The sequence below is a fragment of the Salmo trutta genome, chromosome 9 (assembly GCF_901001165.1).
Source record: "Salmo trutta chromosome 9, fSalTru1.1, whole genome shotgun sequence".
Lineage (NCBI taxonomy): Eukaryota > Metazoa > Chordata > Actinopteri > Salmoniformes > Salmonidae > Salmo > Salmo trutta.
In genome coordinates, this window is record NC_042965.1 from 13,582,644 (window position 1) to 13,602,019 (window position 19,376).

The window sequence follows — 19,376 nt, forward strand, 5'->3', positions numbered from 1 at the left end:
ACAACTTTAATAGAAAATTAATATGTTTTAAAGATAACATGTGATCACTGTGTCAGAGGAAAAATAGACCATTGACAATCAAATGCAACAAAAAAAAACCACAAAAGTAAAGAAAGTCAAATTCCCAGAGGTACATTTTATACTTTCACTTACTCTTTCAGTCTCTTTTCAGCAAACACAAATTTCAAATCTGAAAATCCACTGCTCAAGCATCTGTCCTTCCTCATTGTATATCAACTCCATTTCATACAGGGATGTAATTCAAATGAATAAAGGAATGAATCTGAAACAACAGTAAGGGCTGCATTCTGATACGAAGTAGACATATGGGACTGAAAAAAAACCGTCTGTTCTTAAATGACTTTTCGAAAAGTGCGTCAAACTTTCGCCCAGTTATGTGAGGACAATGGAAAAGCATGTATTGGGACGAGGCCAAGTATTTCCATATGAGTTTTGAGTTCACCGAGTCCAACCTACAACTGGAAGTCATAATGTATATCCTGTGAAAACAATACTTTGTGACTACTACCCCCTTGTGGCTACAACACCACATTACCAAGGGTGGACAGGCCGTGTAATGCACTACCCAATGCACTAAATGTTATCCACCATCCAGAAGGTGGATAACAAAGTAATGTTTTTTTATGCCCACCTAAAAAATAGAATGGAAATAATGAATCACACATAGTAGTATTATGTCATGAAATAATGTGTTGTTTGAATTGAGTAGCGCATCTTCCAGCTGTTCCTGAGCCGTGATTCCCATTTGACCTTTGAGGGGTTGATGAGTGACAAAAGCCAGCGAAGCAACAAAACAACAATTAAATGGACACAAAACCCCAGTTGCAGATCCTGAGGTAAGCATTGTCTGCTGTGAGAGTAGAAGGACCACTCAGGTCTAAGCTGAAACACTACATCCCACACGCCGACACCGCTCACTCATAATCCAACTAGTCACGCGTGTGCTGGGTGCTGACATTACCATACAAACACAGGTATCTGTGGAAACCGCTGAGATGGTACAGTGAGCTGACAGGACAGGCAGCTGAGATTAAGTCGAGACATGAATAAGTAGGTCTTACTGAAATATACTGTCAGGGTGGCACCTAAATCCTCAGGGACGCTGTCTCGCAGTCTTAAAACTAAAAACATCTGTTCCTTTGAGGTTCAGGGATCTTTCATAATGTCTTCTTGTCTTCAGGGAGGACAAGTACACAGAGGCACTACTGATCCTACATACAGTGTGAAAGTCTACACAACCCTTGCACAGTTGTCACGTTTTGCTGCCTTAAAATAAAATCTAAAAGGGGGAGTCAATTAGATTTTCCCCCTACAGATCTACACAACCTGCTCCACATTTTTAAAGTGAATGAAAAAGTAAAGAACATTTTCTAAAGTAAGAACAAATAAAACATGAAGATCTCTTGGTTGTGTCTTCACAGAGTTAATACTTGGTGGAAGCACCTTTGGCAACGAATACATCTTGTAAATAGTTTTGAATAAGATTCTACCAACTCTGCACAACTCTTAGGGCAACATATATCCATTGTTTTTGTCAAAATTGCTCAAGCTCAGAAAATTTGGTTGGGACTCATGGACAGTAATATTAACATCGTCTCTGATTTTCAAGCAGATGGTGGCAGCATCATGTTATGGGTATGCTTGTCACCGTCAGGGACTGGGGAGTTTGTCAGGATCAAAAGAAATATGAAAGGAGAAAAGCCCAGGGTAAAATTTAGAGGAAACCCTGCCTCAAGTCTTCTGAATAGATAACCCTGGGATAGTTTTATTTTTCAGTGATACAATTACATACATTTTAATGCCAAAGCCACACCAGAATGGCTTTCCAATAGGTGTTGAGTGTTCCTGAGCGGTCCAGTCTCAATCCTGCCTTAAATCTGGTCGAATACTGCTGTCCATCAATGATTTCCAACCAAATTTACTGAGCTTGGGCAATATATACACTGAGTGTACAAAACATTATGTCTTTCAATGACATAGATGGACCAGGTGAAATCTATGACCCCTTGTTGATGTCACCTGTTACATCCACTTCAATCAGTGTAGATGAAGGGGAGGAGACAGGTTAAAGAAGGATTTTGAAGCCTTGAGACAATTGAGACACGGAGGGTGAATTAAAATATATACAATATAGTTTTTTATTTACCCCTTTTTTCTCCCAATTTCGTGGTATCCAATTGGTAGTTACAGTCTTGTCCCTTCGCTGCAACTCCCGTGCGGACTCGGGAGAGACGAATGCTGAGAGCCATACATCCTCCGAAACACGACCCAACCAAGCCGCACTGCTTCTTGACACACTGCTCGATTAATCCGGAAGCCAGCCACACCAATGTGTCGGAGGAAACACCGTACAGCTGGTGACCTGAAGTCAGCGTGCATGTGCACGGCCAACCACAAGGAGTCGCTAGAGCGCGATGGGACAAGGACATCCCAGCCGGCCAAATCCTCCCCTAAACCGGACAACGCTGGGCCAATTGTGCACCCTGCCTCATGGGTCACCCAGATCGAACCTGGAGCGGTCTGGAGCTGTAGTGATGCCTCTAGCACTGCGATGCAGTGCCTTGGACCACTGGCGCCACTCTGGACTCCAAGACAAAATATTAAATACCAGCACACCGGTTTGAGTGTGTCAAGAACTGCAACACTGCTGGGTTTTTCACACTCAACAGTTTCCTGTGTTTATCAAGAATGGTCCACCACCCAAAGGACATCCAGCCAACTTGCCACAACTGTGGGAAGCATTGGAGTCAACATGGGCCAGCATCCATGTGGAGCGCTTTCGACCCCTTGTAGAGTCCATGCCCCGATGAATTGAGACTGCTCTCAGGGCAAAAGGGGGTGCAACTCAATATTAAGAAGGTGTTCCTAATGTTTTGTTCACTCAGTCTATGTCACCCTAAGAGTTGTGCAGAGTTGGTAGAATTTAATCCCTTTTCAGATTACATTTGAAGGCAGCAAAATGTGAGAACTGTGCAAGGGAATGTGTAAACGTTCACTAGGAACTGTATCTTTTTGCAGTTATCAATGAATACTACATTGCATTTCACCCTGCCAAATTAAATATGTTCAGTCATCTAAGTGGTATTGAAGTAGCTACAATGAGAGATAATGTAATGATCAATGTGAAAAACTGACGAGTCACTGGCATCCTCTCAGGACAAAGTTGAACAATGAAAGTCCTCCCGGGCCCAATTCCACTGTAGTGAATGGACAGCTGCTAACGACTGACAATAGGACAAAGGGAGCCACTCCAAGCGACTGATAACCTCCGAAATGGCAGAATCAGCAGTGGTTGGTCAACTGTGTCCCTTGGACAGAGTAGGTAGGGTGAGGGTGTGGGGGGCTGGAGCCTGGGACAGAGTAGGTAGGGTGAGGGTGTGGGGGGTTGGAGCCTGGGACAGAGTAGGTAGGGTGAGGGTGTGGGGGGCTGGAGCCTGGGACAGAGTAGGTAGGGTGAGGGTGTGGGGGGCTGGAGCCTGGGACAAAGTAGGTAGGGTGAGGGTGTGGGGGGCTGGAGCCTGGGACAGAGTAGGTAGGGTGAGGGTGTGGGGGGCTGGAGCCTGGGACAGAGTAGGTAGGGTGAGGGGGGCTGGAGCCTGGGACAGAGTAGGTAGGGTGAGGGTGTGGGGGGCTGGAGCCTGGGACAGAGGCAGGTCAGACTAGAGGTGACCAGGGGGTGGAGCCATCCCTGCTGCTGTGAGTGACACATGAGACACCCACCCATAGACAAGCTCATGGTTGTAAACACTTTCCCATCAGGGAGGGACGACCACGTCATTAACCATACTTTCTCTGCTCTAACAAGTTAAGACAATATGACTATACAATTCCACATATACAGCAATTATCTACAAGAAAGCGCATCCATATTAAAATAAACCAGCATGGCATTAGTAAATATTGATCCGCCTTTTACAGGTTCACAGAGATGACGGGGAAAGCATTTACAAGGAACGAGAGAGCTCACAGCTTCTAAATTCCTCAATTTACATTCCCCTTCTCTGCTGTTTTAGGAGAGTTTGAGTGGTGGCAAGATTAGGACTTCATCTACTGTGTAGTGGTGAAAACAGCTGTTGCTAACTCAGCTATTTGCCCTCTGAACTGTGTTTTGGTCCCTGAATGAGGGTCTCTGGATTCCCACCCCTGTCACAGCGTTTACAAGCTCAGGGAGCCTTGCCTTAGCCCCCCTCCACACTCCACAGCCCCTTGACCCCCACATCACCCCTGCCCACTCCATGCACTGAGGCATCCTGGGATGTGAATAGGCTGAGGGAGACTAGTGTTGTCCATGAGTACTCTCTGATCCCGCCTCCTCAAGTTTACAACCCAATCAGGCTTTGCCTCATAAATCCATGCCTCCTCCCTTAGGGGGGCAACAATGCCAGTCTTTTTCTGTGCACTGGTTTAATAGTTCCCCCAAGCTTCCTTCCACTTATTACTGACTCCCACAGGTTTATAGGGGCCAGGACACAGAGGCTGCTAAGAAAGTCCAGTGTAGAGCTGCACACAATCAGACCAGCATGGAGTCACGGCGGGGTCAGGAGTTTCTGAACTGAGTCTAACCTCTGACCTCTGCCACCTGGCTCCGCAGCCAGGGCGAAGAAAAGGGAGCATCTCAAATGAACTTCGCCTGAACCTGGACCTTAACATTGGACAAACCCCCCCCACCCCTGCACTGCCCCTTCCACCAGCCTGTTGCCCCACGGTGAGAGGAGAAAGAGGGGCTGCAACCACATGGTCCCACAGCAGCCCATAGAACACAGACACAGTCATAGGGTGACTAAGAAATGCCTGACTAGATCCTTTACAAAACTGAGGGCATTGTTCATAGAGAGAAAAAGAGACAGCAATCTAAATGACTGTATCTGTGTGGCTCATTACCATGTATTTACTCGATTGACATATTTTGAGACTTATCTGCAAATATTCCATTCCACTCCATTATCTTGCAGTATCTGTGGAACAGAGGCTCCGACTACCGTAGTGGTGCGTAGGGCAGCTGTTTGTTCACCCGCACCCTCCCGCAATTGCTAACACCCATCCACAACCGCCCAACTATGCGTGATAAAGTAAAAAATCTGAGGCACGCAACCGACCCTAGCCTAGATCATCCGCTGTAGTGTACAGTCAGAGACGGCAGAAAGGTTTTTGGACAGGGGGTGCAGGATTTTTTTGTTGTACCTGATTTAGGGGGTATGATGTCTGTGCGTCTGTAACTTTCTCACTCATAATTATTAATGATTCTTTCAGGATTAGCAACAATCATGGTAGCATCCACATTAACGTAGAAACATATTATATTCTTATTTACAGTGAAAGTGACTCCAAAATGACACAATACATTATTTACTAATAATTTCTATTGGGCAAAAAATTATCTGAAACACAACTAAAACAAAGAGAGTCACAAGCTTGATGTAGTCATTGTGTGCTAGGCATATGGGACCAAATAATACACTTTTGACTACGTTAATACACATAAGTGAATTTGTCCAAATACTACTAAAATGGGGTGACTATGTACAAAAAGTGCTGTATTTTCTAAACCGTCCACATGGTTTGGATGAAAATACCCTCAAATTAAAGCTGAGTCTGCACTTTAACCTCCATAGTCATTGAATCATTTCAAATCCAAAGTGCTGGAGTACAGATCCAAAACAAAACACAAACATCTTTTGGAGCTCACTGTAGTTGTCATCGGTTAAGTATTCTAAGTCATCTCTGCTTCTTTTCACGGAGGAAAGACGTTTAGGGATGGGGAGAAAATGCAATAACCAAAAGATTACTGGAAAGATTTACTGTGCAATGACATCAGTTTGACCGGTTGTAAGGAAATAAAAAGCTTTGAAAACAACCCAACGTGTTTGATAAGACCTCAGTTCGACTTGGATGCATATTTCATGTGGTTGAAATACTATCAAATATGATGCTGATATAGTACCTCTACAGATGGTATCTACCTGTGCATTCGCATTCTCTCAAGATGCTGAAATAAATCAGATTTCTCCATATTTCTGTTCCAGAGTAAAACTGGTGCCTACATTTGATGTAACATTTTAATGCAAGAAATGCTTAATTCTGCAGGAGTTAATATGAAGGCTATGTGAGAGGTTAGACCTAGAGTCAGTGTCCAGATTTCAGTTTACATTTAACCCATATGAACACTAGGCTACAGTTCCCTTGACGTACCATAGGCCTATAGAGAGCAATATTAATGCCGTTTTTTTGTAGGCACTAAGTCTGCCATGGTTTGTTGGACAAATCCTATGGGAATATTAATGTCGTTTTTGTAGGGTTTTTGGATAAACGCCGAAAATAAGGTTTGTGGTAAACACAGGTTTAGGAGATGTGTTTTGTTGTATGAGATCATTTTAATGAGGTCTGTGGTAAATAGGTTTAGGAGATGTGTTTTGTTGTATGAGATCATCTTAATAATGTCTGTGGTAAAAACAGGCTCAGGAGAAGTGTTTTGTTCTACCAAAACCCTATTCTTTCCCCATAGGAATAGCTGACCGAACCAGAGGTAACTCATTTCCGGGTTTTAGGACTACAAGCTAACGAGCTCTATTGAAAGTCCCCATTTTGTGACTTTCACATTTGTTTTGCGCCTCACAATCATCACACATCCTATGTTACCACTTCACCAAATATTTCACAAACATTACTTTTCTGGCCCTACCTTCTCTTTATTTTCAACTCTCCATTTTGCCGCTTTTCTCTTATCGAATTAAACTCCGGCATAGTTATTTTCGCCTCCATGGATGGATGTTAACTTTTTCTGCCGTTTCCGAAAACATTTGGCGAACGTAGTTAAGCAGGGATCATCAAATAGATTCAGCCGCATACCTGTTTTTTCTTGAGCGGATGTTCGGGTTGCCAGAACATACCTATAAATCATTTGTAGACTAAATTGACTGCAATAAACCCAAACAGATATAGTATTTGACTAAAGCATAATCATTTCAAACCTTGCTTACATTTGTATACGATCACGTGTCTCTCTATTATGTGCCTGAATACGTGGGAACAGATTCCCCCAAAATAAAAATCACTTGGAGCTGATTTGCTGAAGTTCTTAGTGTTTTATGTCCAACAATGAAATTATGAAACCCCGCCCTAAAGCCTGCCCTAATTGCACAAGAATGATACATGTATAGATGTTTTTAAGGTATTGTTTTCTATTTATTCTCATGATCCTCAACCCGCCCGGGAGGATTATGAGGCAACTCGCGCGTCATGTTGTAGGCCAGATTCTGCTCTATTTTCAGCTGAACATGTCCCCCTGGTGGAGGACTCACGTGCTACATTGAAGACACGCTTATTATGCAGATCCAGTAATCGGAAAGGCAAGAGGAACAGCAAAAACGGTACCAATTATTTTCTCCTGAAATTGGAATGATGAAGAGCCGAGCGTGGGCGGACATTTTACATTTTAGGGGGAGCTGGGTTGCCGGTAAAAACAGTCTGCACTAGTAAAAAAAAAAACAGAGGCCATATGAACCACAAAGTGGCTCTCATTTTTCAGCATGTTTTTTACGAGGGCACTGTGTATTGACAGAGTGTTGTATACAGTCAGCAAACAGCCTCATTATTTATTAAAGGAGCCAAAAATCAATGATGTCAAAGGATGTAGTGATATAATGCAGAATAGCATTGCTCCCAATCAATTCCCGTTTATAGGCTTACTAGAGTGTTGTTTTTTAAATCCACATATCCTAAACTATGGGTTACATTTAACACAATATTGTCAGTGATGAATGTTTATTCAGATAACATCTGGGGGAGTGATAGTATCCTGTCTGGGCATCTCCCTACTACACCTAGGACCTGTACATGTACTATTCTATCTCGCCACTAGAGGGGGGTATTTAACCAATTTTCACTGCCATCCACAAAGCATACAGTAGCTGTGACATATATTGCCATCCACACTGTATTGCTGTTGGTTGAATGTAACAGGCCCGACATTAAATTATGTGTGGAAGAAATATTCCCAGTCACAATTAGACATGAACTAACTGGAACAAATTGGTCACAATACTCCAAACTAAAATCTTCAACTGAAAATGAACGGAAGAACATCAATCGGCGATTTGCCAACAGGAAATCACATGAATGACTTACTTTATCATTATGTATTTGTCCTATCATGAAGTATAAATACATAACAAGTCAACTTACCTATCCCATTATTTGGTTCAGCTTCCAAGGGATGGTCACCGTAGAAGCCTGAAAAACAAAGGAGAAATGTGAAGACAGAAGGACAATCAGAGATCCCTTACAGTAGCTTTTGCTGTAGACACTAATTCATCATGTTGACTATGAAGTGAGACCCTCTCTGTGATTGGTTCATCAGTGCCATACCATCTGTGCTGTGCACTCGGTCTAGACGCCAGTCCACTTCTCACTTACACACTCAATGACAAGCAATCATTCAAACGCAAAACAGTAGTGTGTGTAAAGTTCCCTGGCGGTATATCCCTCCATTATAGGCCACCCCCCACCCCGCCGTGTCAGCACACCGCCCTGCTATCAACAGTTGACCCTTGACCCGACACACGCCAGACGCCCCCTGCACCCTCCACTGAACACTGGCATATGGTGTCCCTCAAGCAAACACAATGCACCAACACACACACACATGCCCATATCAGACTCACAGGCACAGTCACATATGCCCAACTCAGACACACACACACCGTTACACACACACACACTCTCTCTCTCTCTCTCTCTCTCTCTCTCTCTCTCGCTCTCTCTCTCTCTCACACACACAGACACACACACACACACACGGCAATGAATTACAGCCTACTCACAAGCACATGCAGTATAACCAATAATTAGCACAAACAAGCATTCACTCAACTCCATATTGCCAACAATTAACACCATTACAAAATAAGAAGATTGGCTAAAACGTCAATGAAAAATTCTAAAGCACTCTGGTGTGTGGTCCCTTCTTTTCTAATCATCCTGACACCCGATTGACTATATACACTGAAGTATTCATTGATAGCTGTAAAAGCAGAATATTCAACTGTGATATGTAGGATCAGTAGTGGCTCTGAGTACTTGTCCCCCCTGAAGACAAGAAAACATCCCTGCACCTCAAAGGGACAGATGTTCTTAGTTTTAAGACTAAGTTTCCCTGAGGACTTAGGTGCCACCCTGACAGTATATTTCAGTAAGACCTACCTATTCATGTCTCAACTTAATCTCAGCTGCCTGTCCTGTCAGCTCACTGTGCCAGAGCCTCCTCCACTGCAGCCTATTGTGTGTTGACAAAGAAGGGCCGCATCTTTAACCTTTCACCTCTAAAACCTCTGCAACCTCCAGAACACAATCAAAATAACATACTGGCTCTTGTCCTTTCTCTTCCCTCCACCGGGATAAGAAGGTCAGGCATGCTTGACAGAACTCACACCAATAATCAAAATACTGTAAAGGTTTTTCATAGAGAAATCTATTCTTAGGGCCTCAGTTCGTAAATAAATAACTACAAAAAATAAACACAGTGGTGAGATGGTGTACCTGTGCATATTACCGTAACCAACCAATCAATTTATGATTCCTACTGTTGTCATTTCTAAATAATAATAAACATGTCCTCTGATAGAGAGAGAGAACTACTTATTCCACAACTCTTTCACCTCAAGCTCTGGTATTCCTGTGAGTTTCGAGATTCTAGGATCCCCTCCAGGGCAGGTTTACCACCACCAGTACACATGCTAATTAGCTGCTCAGCTCTGGTAACCAGCTCCGTGACATGACTCCAGTAGGGCCAATGCTAAAGCTAACCACATTAGTCATGCTACACGCTGGGGAACACCAGCTAACCCACTGCTTCAGCTCCCCCCCCCCCCCCCCCCGCAGCCCCCACTAATGTAAATACAGTACAACCTATTGAACAACCTCTTGGCACCATACTAAAACGTTAAAAGAAATGACAGTTGGGAGTAAGTCATACAAACATTTAGGATCTTCACCTACACAGGTATTCCGAACAAGGATTAAGAGAAGCACAACCAATGAGCTTCAAAACTACTGTAAATCAAATTCGAAACTCATTTGAGAGACCTCCATGGCTCCCAAATATGTTACCGTATGACAAAAAAATACACAAATTTCCACATGCTTGCAGTGGCAGCATTCCTTTTCAACAGGAACCATATGGTGAGATTGTGTGTGAGATAATGGTGGTGCATAGGTTACAGATGGTAATGTACATGCAATAGAGTGTAACAGTAAGTCCCCCTCCCATTAGTATGGCCCCCATGTCAGTCCATCCCCTTTCCATTTCAGCACCCTGTCTCTCCCCATTTACATCCACCCAGCCCCTAGATCAGTCAGTCCATCACTGTCCCAGATCGTCTGCCCCAGATGGCCAGTGTTCTGCTTGGCCAGTGAAGAGGCACGCCACCCTGTCATCTGAGTAGAGTGGCCCCTACCTAGCTGTCAGCCTGGCCCTGGCCTTATCTCACCCACACACACTATCACATCTATCACATGTCACACTGGGAGGCCTGGCACAGAGGGAGGGAGGGATAGAGGGAGGAAAGGACTGAGGGAGAGAGAGGAGGATGCAAAGAGAAAGGGAAGGAGATAAGGATTTAGTGAACGAGTGAGTGATTGATTGATCATGTCAGTAGAAAAATGAGGGAGGTAGTCATAGATTTGACAAAATTGAGAAGGGCAGTCTTCCATCACTTTTGCATCACAGGCTGTAGAACGGTTCCCGCGGCTCAGCATAATGGAATCCGCCCACTCTGTCTGTCATGTCCACTTAGCGGTCATGTCCTTGAGGAATGCGAGCGAGTGCGGGTGCACAGCTGAGGGTTCTACATGGAACCCAAAAGAGTTCTACTTTGAACCAAAAAGGTTTCTAGCTGGAACCAAAAATCGTTATCCTATGGGGACAGCGTGGAGACAGCGTAAATATTTCCCCATTTACAGTAAATGTCTTGAGTTCCTAACAAAAGGTAATTTGCTAGGAACTAAAGACATTTACTGTACACAGGGAAATATTTCTTCTCCATAGCTGAATGGTGAATGACATCTGTGATATATCGGCCCACAGTGACAAGAGATTCCTGGGAGAAACCAGCCACGGATATATAATTGTTCCCACTACATTACAGGAGCAAATGAATCACCTGCTATGAAAAGCCAGTGTGGTGTCACAGACCGATAGCCTGTGGGTAGTGTTCAAGTCATCCTGTTCCTAGAGACAGTGAAGCACGTCTTTAAGGAGAGTTTCAGTTTTCCCTCAGCTCCATGCTCTAGAAAGCCTTGAAGAAGCAGATGGGGTAGATGTATAGGGGGGTGTGATACACTGTTACCTGATATTAGTAGGCTCTCTTTGTATTACCTGACATTAAGTTAAGAGGGTCAATGCTTCCTAAGTTGGGGTGGGTCACAGAGGGTAATTTGGCTGAGGTGGGTCATTGTTACCAAGAGGGTCAATGTTACCTGACTGGGGCTGTTACATGACTAAAGTGCTACCCAACAGGTCCCCAAATTACTTCCCCGACTTATAACTACTCATATGCACTGAATTTGGTTCATTTTCCCCTCATAATTTATCCTACTGCTCTGACTTGGTTGTGCACATGTAGCTTTCATTGTCTGCTTATATGCCCCCTTTATTTATCCTATGGTTCTGACTTGGTGTACAGGGAGAATACTTTAAGAACGGCCCATGTTCTGAATTCTGTCGCTGTACATATCAAAAGTGCTGAACAAATAGTTAAATTGACTGCGTCCATCCTAGCTCGCTCATAAATGTCTTAATTTAAATTACGGACTGCTTCTTATCCGCTCGTCGTCCCCTCATGCCATAGTTTGTACAGCTCAATTGTCAGTAGAAACCACATTTGTTTAAGCAAGTCAGCTATATCAGCTATGTTTTTTTTAAATAAAAGCCAGTAAATGAGACTGAATGAACTGTTTCGCTGCCAGACAAGGCTCCGCTGAGGTGTAGCAGTGGTAAGGTGTTGGGACTGCTGTTGGGACTGCTGTTGGGACAGCTTTATGTAAGCCCTAACAGCTTGTGAGCACCGTTTGACACCTTTTTAGTGCAATTCATGTATTGTTTAGTGTTGTGTTGTGTTGTGTTGTGTAGTGGCTTTGCTGGCATGCATCCCAAAACATTTGGGGGGGAGTTTGCTCCACCAAGATTTACATGCTAAAATCACCACTGTGTATATTACATTTATTTTATTTGATTACTTTATTATTTCATTCCTAGTCATCGTCTCATCTCTATAGAGCTGCTGCCTATGCCGTCTGCCAAAATCACTATTTTAGTAGTTCTTCAAAGTAAATAAGGGATGCTTTTATGACTGCTGAAAACCAACTATCAATCACTTATATCATGTATTTTCAGGTAGAGATACCTTGCGAAGCAACTGCCCTCTATCCCTCTCGATCCCTCTCGTCTCCCTCTCTATGTCTGCCCCAAACTAACCTAGCGTAGCAGGTGTAAAAGAAATACACAGACCGGACAAGTAGGAGGGCAATGGACTATGGTCATTGCAGTTAATTACCATGTTTTCTGTGCAAAACTGTGTAGAATATTGGCCTGTTGGAAACTGCGACTCCCTACTTCATCACACAGTTCAGGCTTGATCTGATAAAAAAAAAAAAATTTAACCTTTATTTAACTAGGCAAGCCAGAACAGACTACAAATACAAAGTTGCCAATGTCTTTTCAAATTGATACAAACAAGTGATGAATAAAAAGATGGTTCAAATTAAAATTGAGATGACTGCATTAAAATATAAACAGTAGGCTATATGACTATTTCAATAATATTGAAATACATTTCATGTTCAATAAATTTAGTTATATTTTTCTACTTTTAGGCTAATATATTTGTCTCAATATATTTAATGATGTGTAGCCTAACATGTGCATAATGATGTGCCAGGAAGTAATATCTCTCTAGGAGCTGAAACATCGTCAGTATTGTCAAATAATTACACTGAGTGTACAAAACATTAGGAACACCTTCCTAATATTGATTTGCACCCCCTTTTGCCCTCAGAACAGCCTCAATTTGTCGGGGCACGGACTACAAGGTGGCGAAAGCGTTCCACAGGGATGATGGCCCATGTTGACTCCAATGCTTCCCACAGTTGTGTCAAGTTGGCTGGATGTCCTTTGTGTGGTGGACCATTTTTGATACATGCGGGAAACAGTTGAGCGTTTAAAACCCAGCAGAGATTGCAATAGAGATTGCATTATCTGTGGATCTGTTGGGGCGGTATGCAAATTGGAGTGGGTCTAGGGTTTCTGGGATAATGGTGTTGATGCGAGCCATGACCAGCCTTAGTGTTCTTTTCAGTCTCCTGAGGGGGAATAGGTTTTGTCGTGCCCTCTTCACGACTGTCTTGGTGTGCTTGGACCATGTTAGTTTGTTGGTGATGTGGACACCAAGGAAATTGAAGCACTCAACCTGCTCCACTGCAGCCCCATCGATGAGAATGGGGGCGTGCTCGGGTCCTCTTTTTCTTATAGTCCACAATCATATCCTTTGTCTTGATCACGTTGAAGGAGAGGTCGTTGTCCTGGCACCACACGGCCAGGTCTCTGACCTCCTCCCTATGGGCTGTCTCATCGTCGTCAGTGATCAGGCCTACCACTGTTGTGTCATCGGCAAACGTAATGATGGTGTTGGAGTCGTGCCTGGCCGTGCAGTCATGAGTGAACAGGGAGTACAGGAGAGGACTGAGCACGCACCCTGAGGGGCCCGTGTGTTGAGGATCAGCGTGGCGGATGTGTTGTTACCTACTCTTACCACCTGGGGCGACTCGTCAGGAAGTCCAGGATCCAGTTGCAGATGGAGGTGTTTAGTCCCAGGGTCCTTAGCTTATTGATGAGCTTTGAGGCCACCATGATGTTGAATGCTGAGCTGTAGTCAATGAATAGCATTCTCACATAGGTGTTCCTTTTGTCCAGGTGGGAAAGGGCATGGTGTAGTGCAATAGAGATTGCATCATCTGTGGATCTTTTGGGGTGTTATGAAAATTGGAGAGGGTCTAGATAGATACTTCTGAGATAATGGTGTTGATGTGAGCCATGACCAGTCTTTCAAAGCACTTCATGGCTACAGATGTGAGTGCTACGGGTCGGTAGTCATTTAGGCAGGTTACCTTAGTGTTCTTGGGCACAGGCACTATGGTGGTCTGCTTAAAACATGTTGGTATTACAGACTCGGACAGGGAGAGGTTGAAAATATCAGTGAAGACACTTGCCAGTTGGTCAGCGCTTGCTTGCAGTACATGTCCTGGTAATCCATCTTGCCCTTGTGAATGTTGACTTGCTTATTAAAGGTCTTACTCACATCGGCTGCAGAGAGCATGGCCACACAGTCTTCCAGAACAGCTAGTGCTCTCATGCATGTTTCAGTGTTATTTGCCTCGAAGCGAGCATAGAAGTAGTTTAGCTCGTCTGGTAGTCTGTAATGGTTTGCAAGCCCTGCCACATCCGACGAGCATCAGAGCCGGTGTAGTACGATCTTAATCCTGTATTGACGCTTTGCCTGTTTGATGGTTCGTCGGAGGGTGTAGCGGGATTTTTTATAAGCTTCCGGGTTAGAGTCCTGCTCCTTGAAAGTGGCAGCTCTAGCCTTTAGCTCAGTGAGGATGTTGCCTGTAATCCATGGCTTCTGGTTGAGGTATGTACGTACGGTCACTGTGGAGATGATGTCATTGATGCACTTATTGATGAAGCCAATGACTGATGTGGTGTATTCATCAATTCCATCGGAGGAATCCCGGAACATATTCCAGTCTGTGCTAGCAAAACAGCCCTGTAGCTTAGCATCTGCTTCATCTGACCACTTTTTTATTGATCTAGTCACTGGTGCTTCCTGCTTGAAATTTTGCTTGTAAGCAGGAATCAGGAGGATAGAATTATGGTCAGATTTGTCAAATGGAGGGCGAGGGAGAGCTTTGTATGCGTCTCTGTGTGTGGAGTAGAGGTGGTCCAGTTTTTTTCCCTCTGGTTGCACATTTAACATGCTGATAGAAATGTGGTAAAACGGATTTAAGTTTCCCTGCATTAAAGTCCCCGGCTACTAGGAGCGTTGCCTCTGGGTGAGCGTTTTCTTGTTTGCTTATGGCGGAATACAGCTCATTCAATGCTGTCTTAGCGCCAGCCTCTGACTGTGGTGGTATGTAAACAGCTATGAAAAGGTAGATAGTGTGGTCTACATCTTATCATGAGACACTCTACCTCAGGCGAGCAATAGCTCAAGTCTTCCTTAGATATTGTGCACCAGCTGTTGCTTACAAAAATACATAGTCCGCCGCCCCTTGTCTTACCAGACGCCGCTGTTCTATCCTGCCGGTGCAGCGTATAATCAGCCAGCTGTATGTTTATATTGTCGTCGTTCAGCCACGACTCCGTGAAGCATAAGATGTTACCATTTTGAATGTCCTGTTGGTGGTTTAATCTTCCACATATGTCATCTATTTTTATCTCCAAAAATTGCACGTTTGCTAGCAGAATGGAAGGAAGTGGGGGTTTATTCTATCGCCTACGAATTCTCAGAAGGCAGCCTACCCTCCCGGCCCCTTTTACTCCGCCTCCTCTTCACGCAAATCACAGGGATCTGGGCCTGTTCCTGAGAAAGCAGTATATCGTTTGCATTGGGCTCATCAGACTCGTTAAAGGAAAAAAAGGATTCTGCCAGTCCGTGGTGAGTAATCGGAGTCCTGATGTCCAGAAGTTATTTTCGGTCATAAGAGATGGTAACAGCAAGATTATGTACAAAATAAGTAAAAAAATAAGTTACAAACAACGCAAATAAACAAAAAAAAAAAAACACAATCGGTTGGGAACACGTAAAACATCTGCCTTCTTCTCCGGCGCCATTTTATCACATGCACTTAAATATTTTGGCTTGCCCATTCACACCCTGAATGGCAGACCTACACAATCCATGTCTTAATTGTCTCAAGGCTAAAAAATCCTTCTTTAACCTGTCTCAACCAGTGAACATTTTCGGCCATTGTAGGAAAGATACATTGTTAAAAGATACATTCCATCGCTATCGGGAAACCGTGCCCAGCACTATTCATCACACCATCATGGATATGAAATGTGACAGATTGTGGAGGAACTCCAGTGTTAGATCCACAGGCTGTGCTGTGGTCATCCCACTGACCTCTACACCTGACCTCTGACCCCAGTATGTAATACCACGCAGCACAATGTCTACTCTGTCCTCCCCTCTGCTCCCTCCAGCCTAACAATGCATACTTCCCTAATCTCGGATGGGCGGCTCACTCCCTCTAACAGGGTCTCTGATCTTTTTTCCACTAATTTGTCTTTTGACCAATCACATTAGATCTTTTTCAGAGCTGATCTGATCGATCAAAAGACCAATTACTGAAAAAAATATTTGAATTGGGCTGCCTGTGTAAACGTGGCCTAAGTCCCGCTCTCAGTCTAAAATGTATCCTAAAGTATGATTAGCACAACCTATTAACCTTAAATGCAGTCTTCAGTAGATCTGAGATTCTAAAACCTACAGTATATAAGTGGTGTGAAAAAATGTAAATGTCACTTTCGCTCATTTCTATCTGCTTTTTTTTGTCCTCTAGCCATGTTGGTGTAATTTGTTAGAGTAGGTGATTTGGTTAAAGATGCTGACTGTATGTCTTTATCGGCACTAATCTCACCAGCCCCCTCAGCTCAGCTCTCAGGTCAAGCCCTGGTCAGAGCCACAGAGGGGCTGGGTGGGGGTCATTCACAGCTGGTCGACCGACACGCTCAAAGGATCAACTTCCCTTTCATCATAACAGGGGTCAGAGTTTTATTACCACGCACTGGGCTGGATAGCGTAGTATACAAACACACACACACACGCGCACACACACACACACACACACACACACACACACACACACACACACACACACACACACTGATGGCTCAGGGGCATATGATAATAATTATCTGATTAAATGTGTGCCAATAAATAAGAGAAAAGTTATGGCACCATTCATGTGACACTATAAGGTACATGTTATCTTCTTGAGTTTTGTTTTGAGCCTCTCTGAGTCCTCCAAGTTTTCAAAGAGAGTTTGAGAATGTCCACTGGCCAATCATGCACTGTAGAAGAGTTTGTGAGGATTGTGAAGTGATGAGGACAAAAGTTTAGAAAGCCCAGATTGTTAGCAGATTCCTGCTAAAACAGTCATTGGGAATGTGACTGTGTGTCTTTGCTGTTGACTGTGAAATGTCAGGGTCAGTAATTTACTGTGCTGCCTTAAATCAGTGCAGATGGCTCAGGTAACAAATGAATGTCTCATTAATGAAATCTGCTTCCTTTCCAAAAGAATGAATGAGTGAGAGACCAGCCATATCTTTATCGACAGAGATTTATATCAAACACAGGTACACTACATCCGTCACTACTCTAGTGTTGATTGCACTAAGTTTGAGGGGCTAATTTGAATAAATGTGTCAGTGTCAGGGGAAACCGCTCTTTTATAGCCCGTAACAACTGTCTCCTGTAGCAATACCCTGGCTCTGATTTGTGAGATCCACAGGAAAGGCATCCCTACTCTACATACCAAGTTCAGTGTTTTACAGCTCCCTGTAAACTCATCCTCCACCCAAATTCAAACTCAAATTGTAGACGTTTACGGCTCCTGGCTGGCCAACGTGTTGAATATCACAGAGTCCTGAGAAAAGCCTGGCCCTAGACTCACGCATCTGCGATGTCACTGTACCAACTGCCTTGATGCCCTTACTGTACTACCTCCTCCCCAAACACACTTTATGACCCCCCCCACACCAGCCCCCCTGCATCTCAATACCAGCTGTTAATTCCTTGTCCATACCCTAAGGGTTCTGCTCTCTGTTCTATTGGGCTGCTAGCTGGATAAATGAACAAAACATCTCTGCCTGCCTGTCAGTAACTAGCCTTGTTATTCCTCCAGGCCGGCTCAGTGGCTCTCCTCTAGCTCATGGATCAAGTGGAGGTTGTAAATACTTTCCTGGGTTGTTTGGGGGTCAACAGAGACATGGCCATTATTGCCTGAAGAGCCACATCTCCATAAGTCTCAGCCCATAGGTGCAAATGCATTAGCTTTCCAGTGTGTTGACTGCAAGAGAGACACAAATCAGGCAAAATGACTTGATTGTGTCCTGTGATTTACATCTTCATACAAAAAAAAGAAGAATGTTTTAAATACTATGGTGCGTCCTGTGATTTGGGTATTGTTATGTGTGAGTCGTGTACGTTCTGAATTGACTCTACAGTGTGAAGTGTTGATTCCTGAGGCCTGCTGGTTGCTGGGTCACCAGTCGTTGATCTAATTATCCTCTGCTCTCTGTATCATTACAGGGATGACCGAAGGAATGTGTTGCCTGGTAACAGCACTTACTGTCAGTGCACTGGGACAGGAGGAGCACCCAGGAGCAGCAATACATTGTGTCCTTACTAACAGAGCTCTGCTGAGGCAGTACATGTTGGGCAATGGTCATCATTTAGACACGGTCATTGTTTGGTGAATTTTGCCAAGGCATTCTCTAGCAAGACGATGAGGAATCAACAGAACTTGATGCTCATATCATGATTAGTATTCTGTAATACCAAAATAAAATATACATTTCTATTTATTTGTAAAAATCTGTCAAATCTAATAGAAATGCTGAAAATATTTATGTTGGTCCTGTTTGATCATTTCAGAAGGTAAATAATTTGCTCACACATTTATACATAAATCCATAATATATGTGCATTGTGTCTTTGAATTAAATATATATATATATATATATATATATATATATATATATATATATATATATATATATATATATATATATCACATAAATCTCCTTTAACAGTATAACAAAGTATAGAAGTGGCTGATCTTCAGGGTTGGGGAGTAAAGGATTAGCCTACATGTAAAGGATTACAAAAAAAACGTTAACTGTAATCTGTTATGTTACCAGCAAAAATATTGTAATCAGATTACAGATACAAAACTAGATGATTACTTCTACAAACATTTGTTTGACACATTTCTGTTTTCTCAATGACATTCAAATCAGCATTGAAAAAAGGTGCAAATTTAAGTTTGTTTCCGCCTGAGCGAGTCTGACCACAACGCAGAGACCACTATGATGACACACCAAATGTGTTTGATGGATGGCATGAAAAGAGCCGGAATAGGCTTTTGTATATGCTACCGTCTAAGCTGTCTTCCAATGATGTGACTGTTGTCGGCATACAAAGATGATCCAACTTGAATAAACACTTGGAGGTTATGACGACAGCAGTGGTGTAGCATACGGACGATACAGATAGCCTATCACTCATTATTGATATCTA

General features: G+C 43.4%; 1 protein-coding gene across 1 annotated transcript in view; it reads right to left on the bottom strand.

Moving 5' to 3' along the window:
• LOC115199932 (nuclear receptor subfamily 6 group A member 1-A) overlaps positions 1-19,376 on the bottom strand; it is a 107,353-nt gene that overhangs the window by 83,557 nt on the left and 4,420 nt on the right. The window contains exon 2 of the mRNA XM_029762490.1: positions 8,203-8,250. Within this exon, the coding sequence (XP_029618350.1) occupies positions 8,203-8,250 (48 nt within the window). The remainder of the gene's footprint in view (positions 1-8,202; positions 8,251-19,376) is intronic.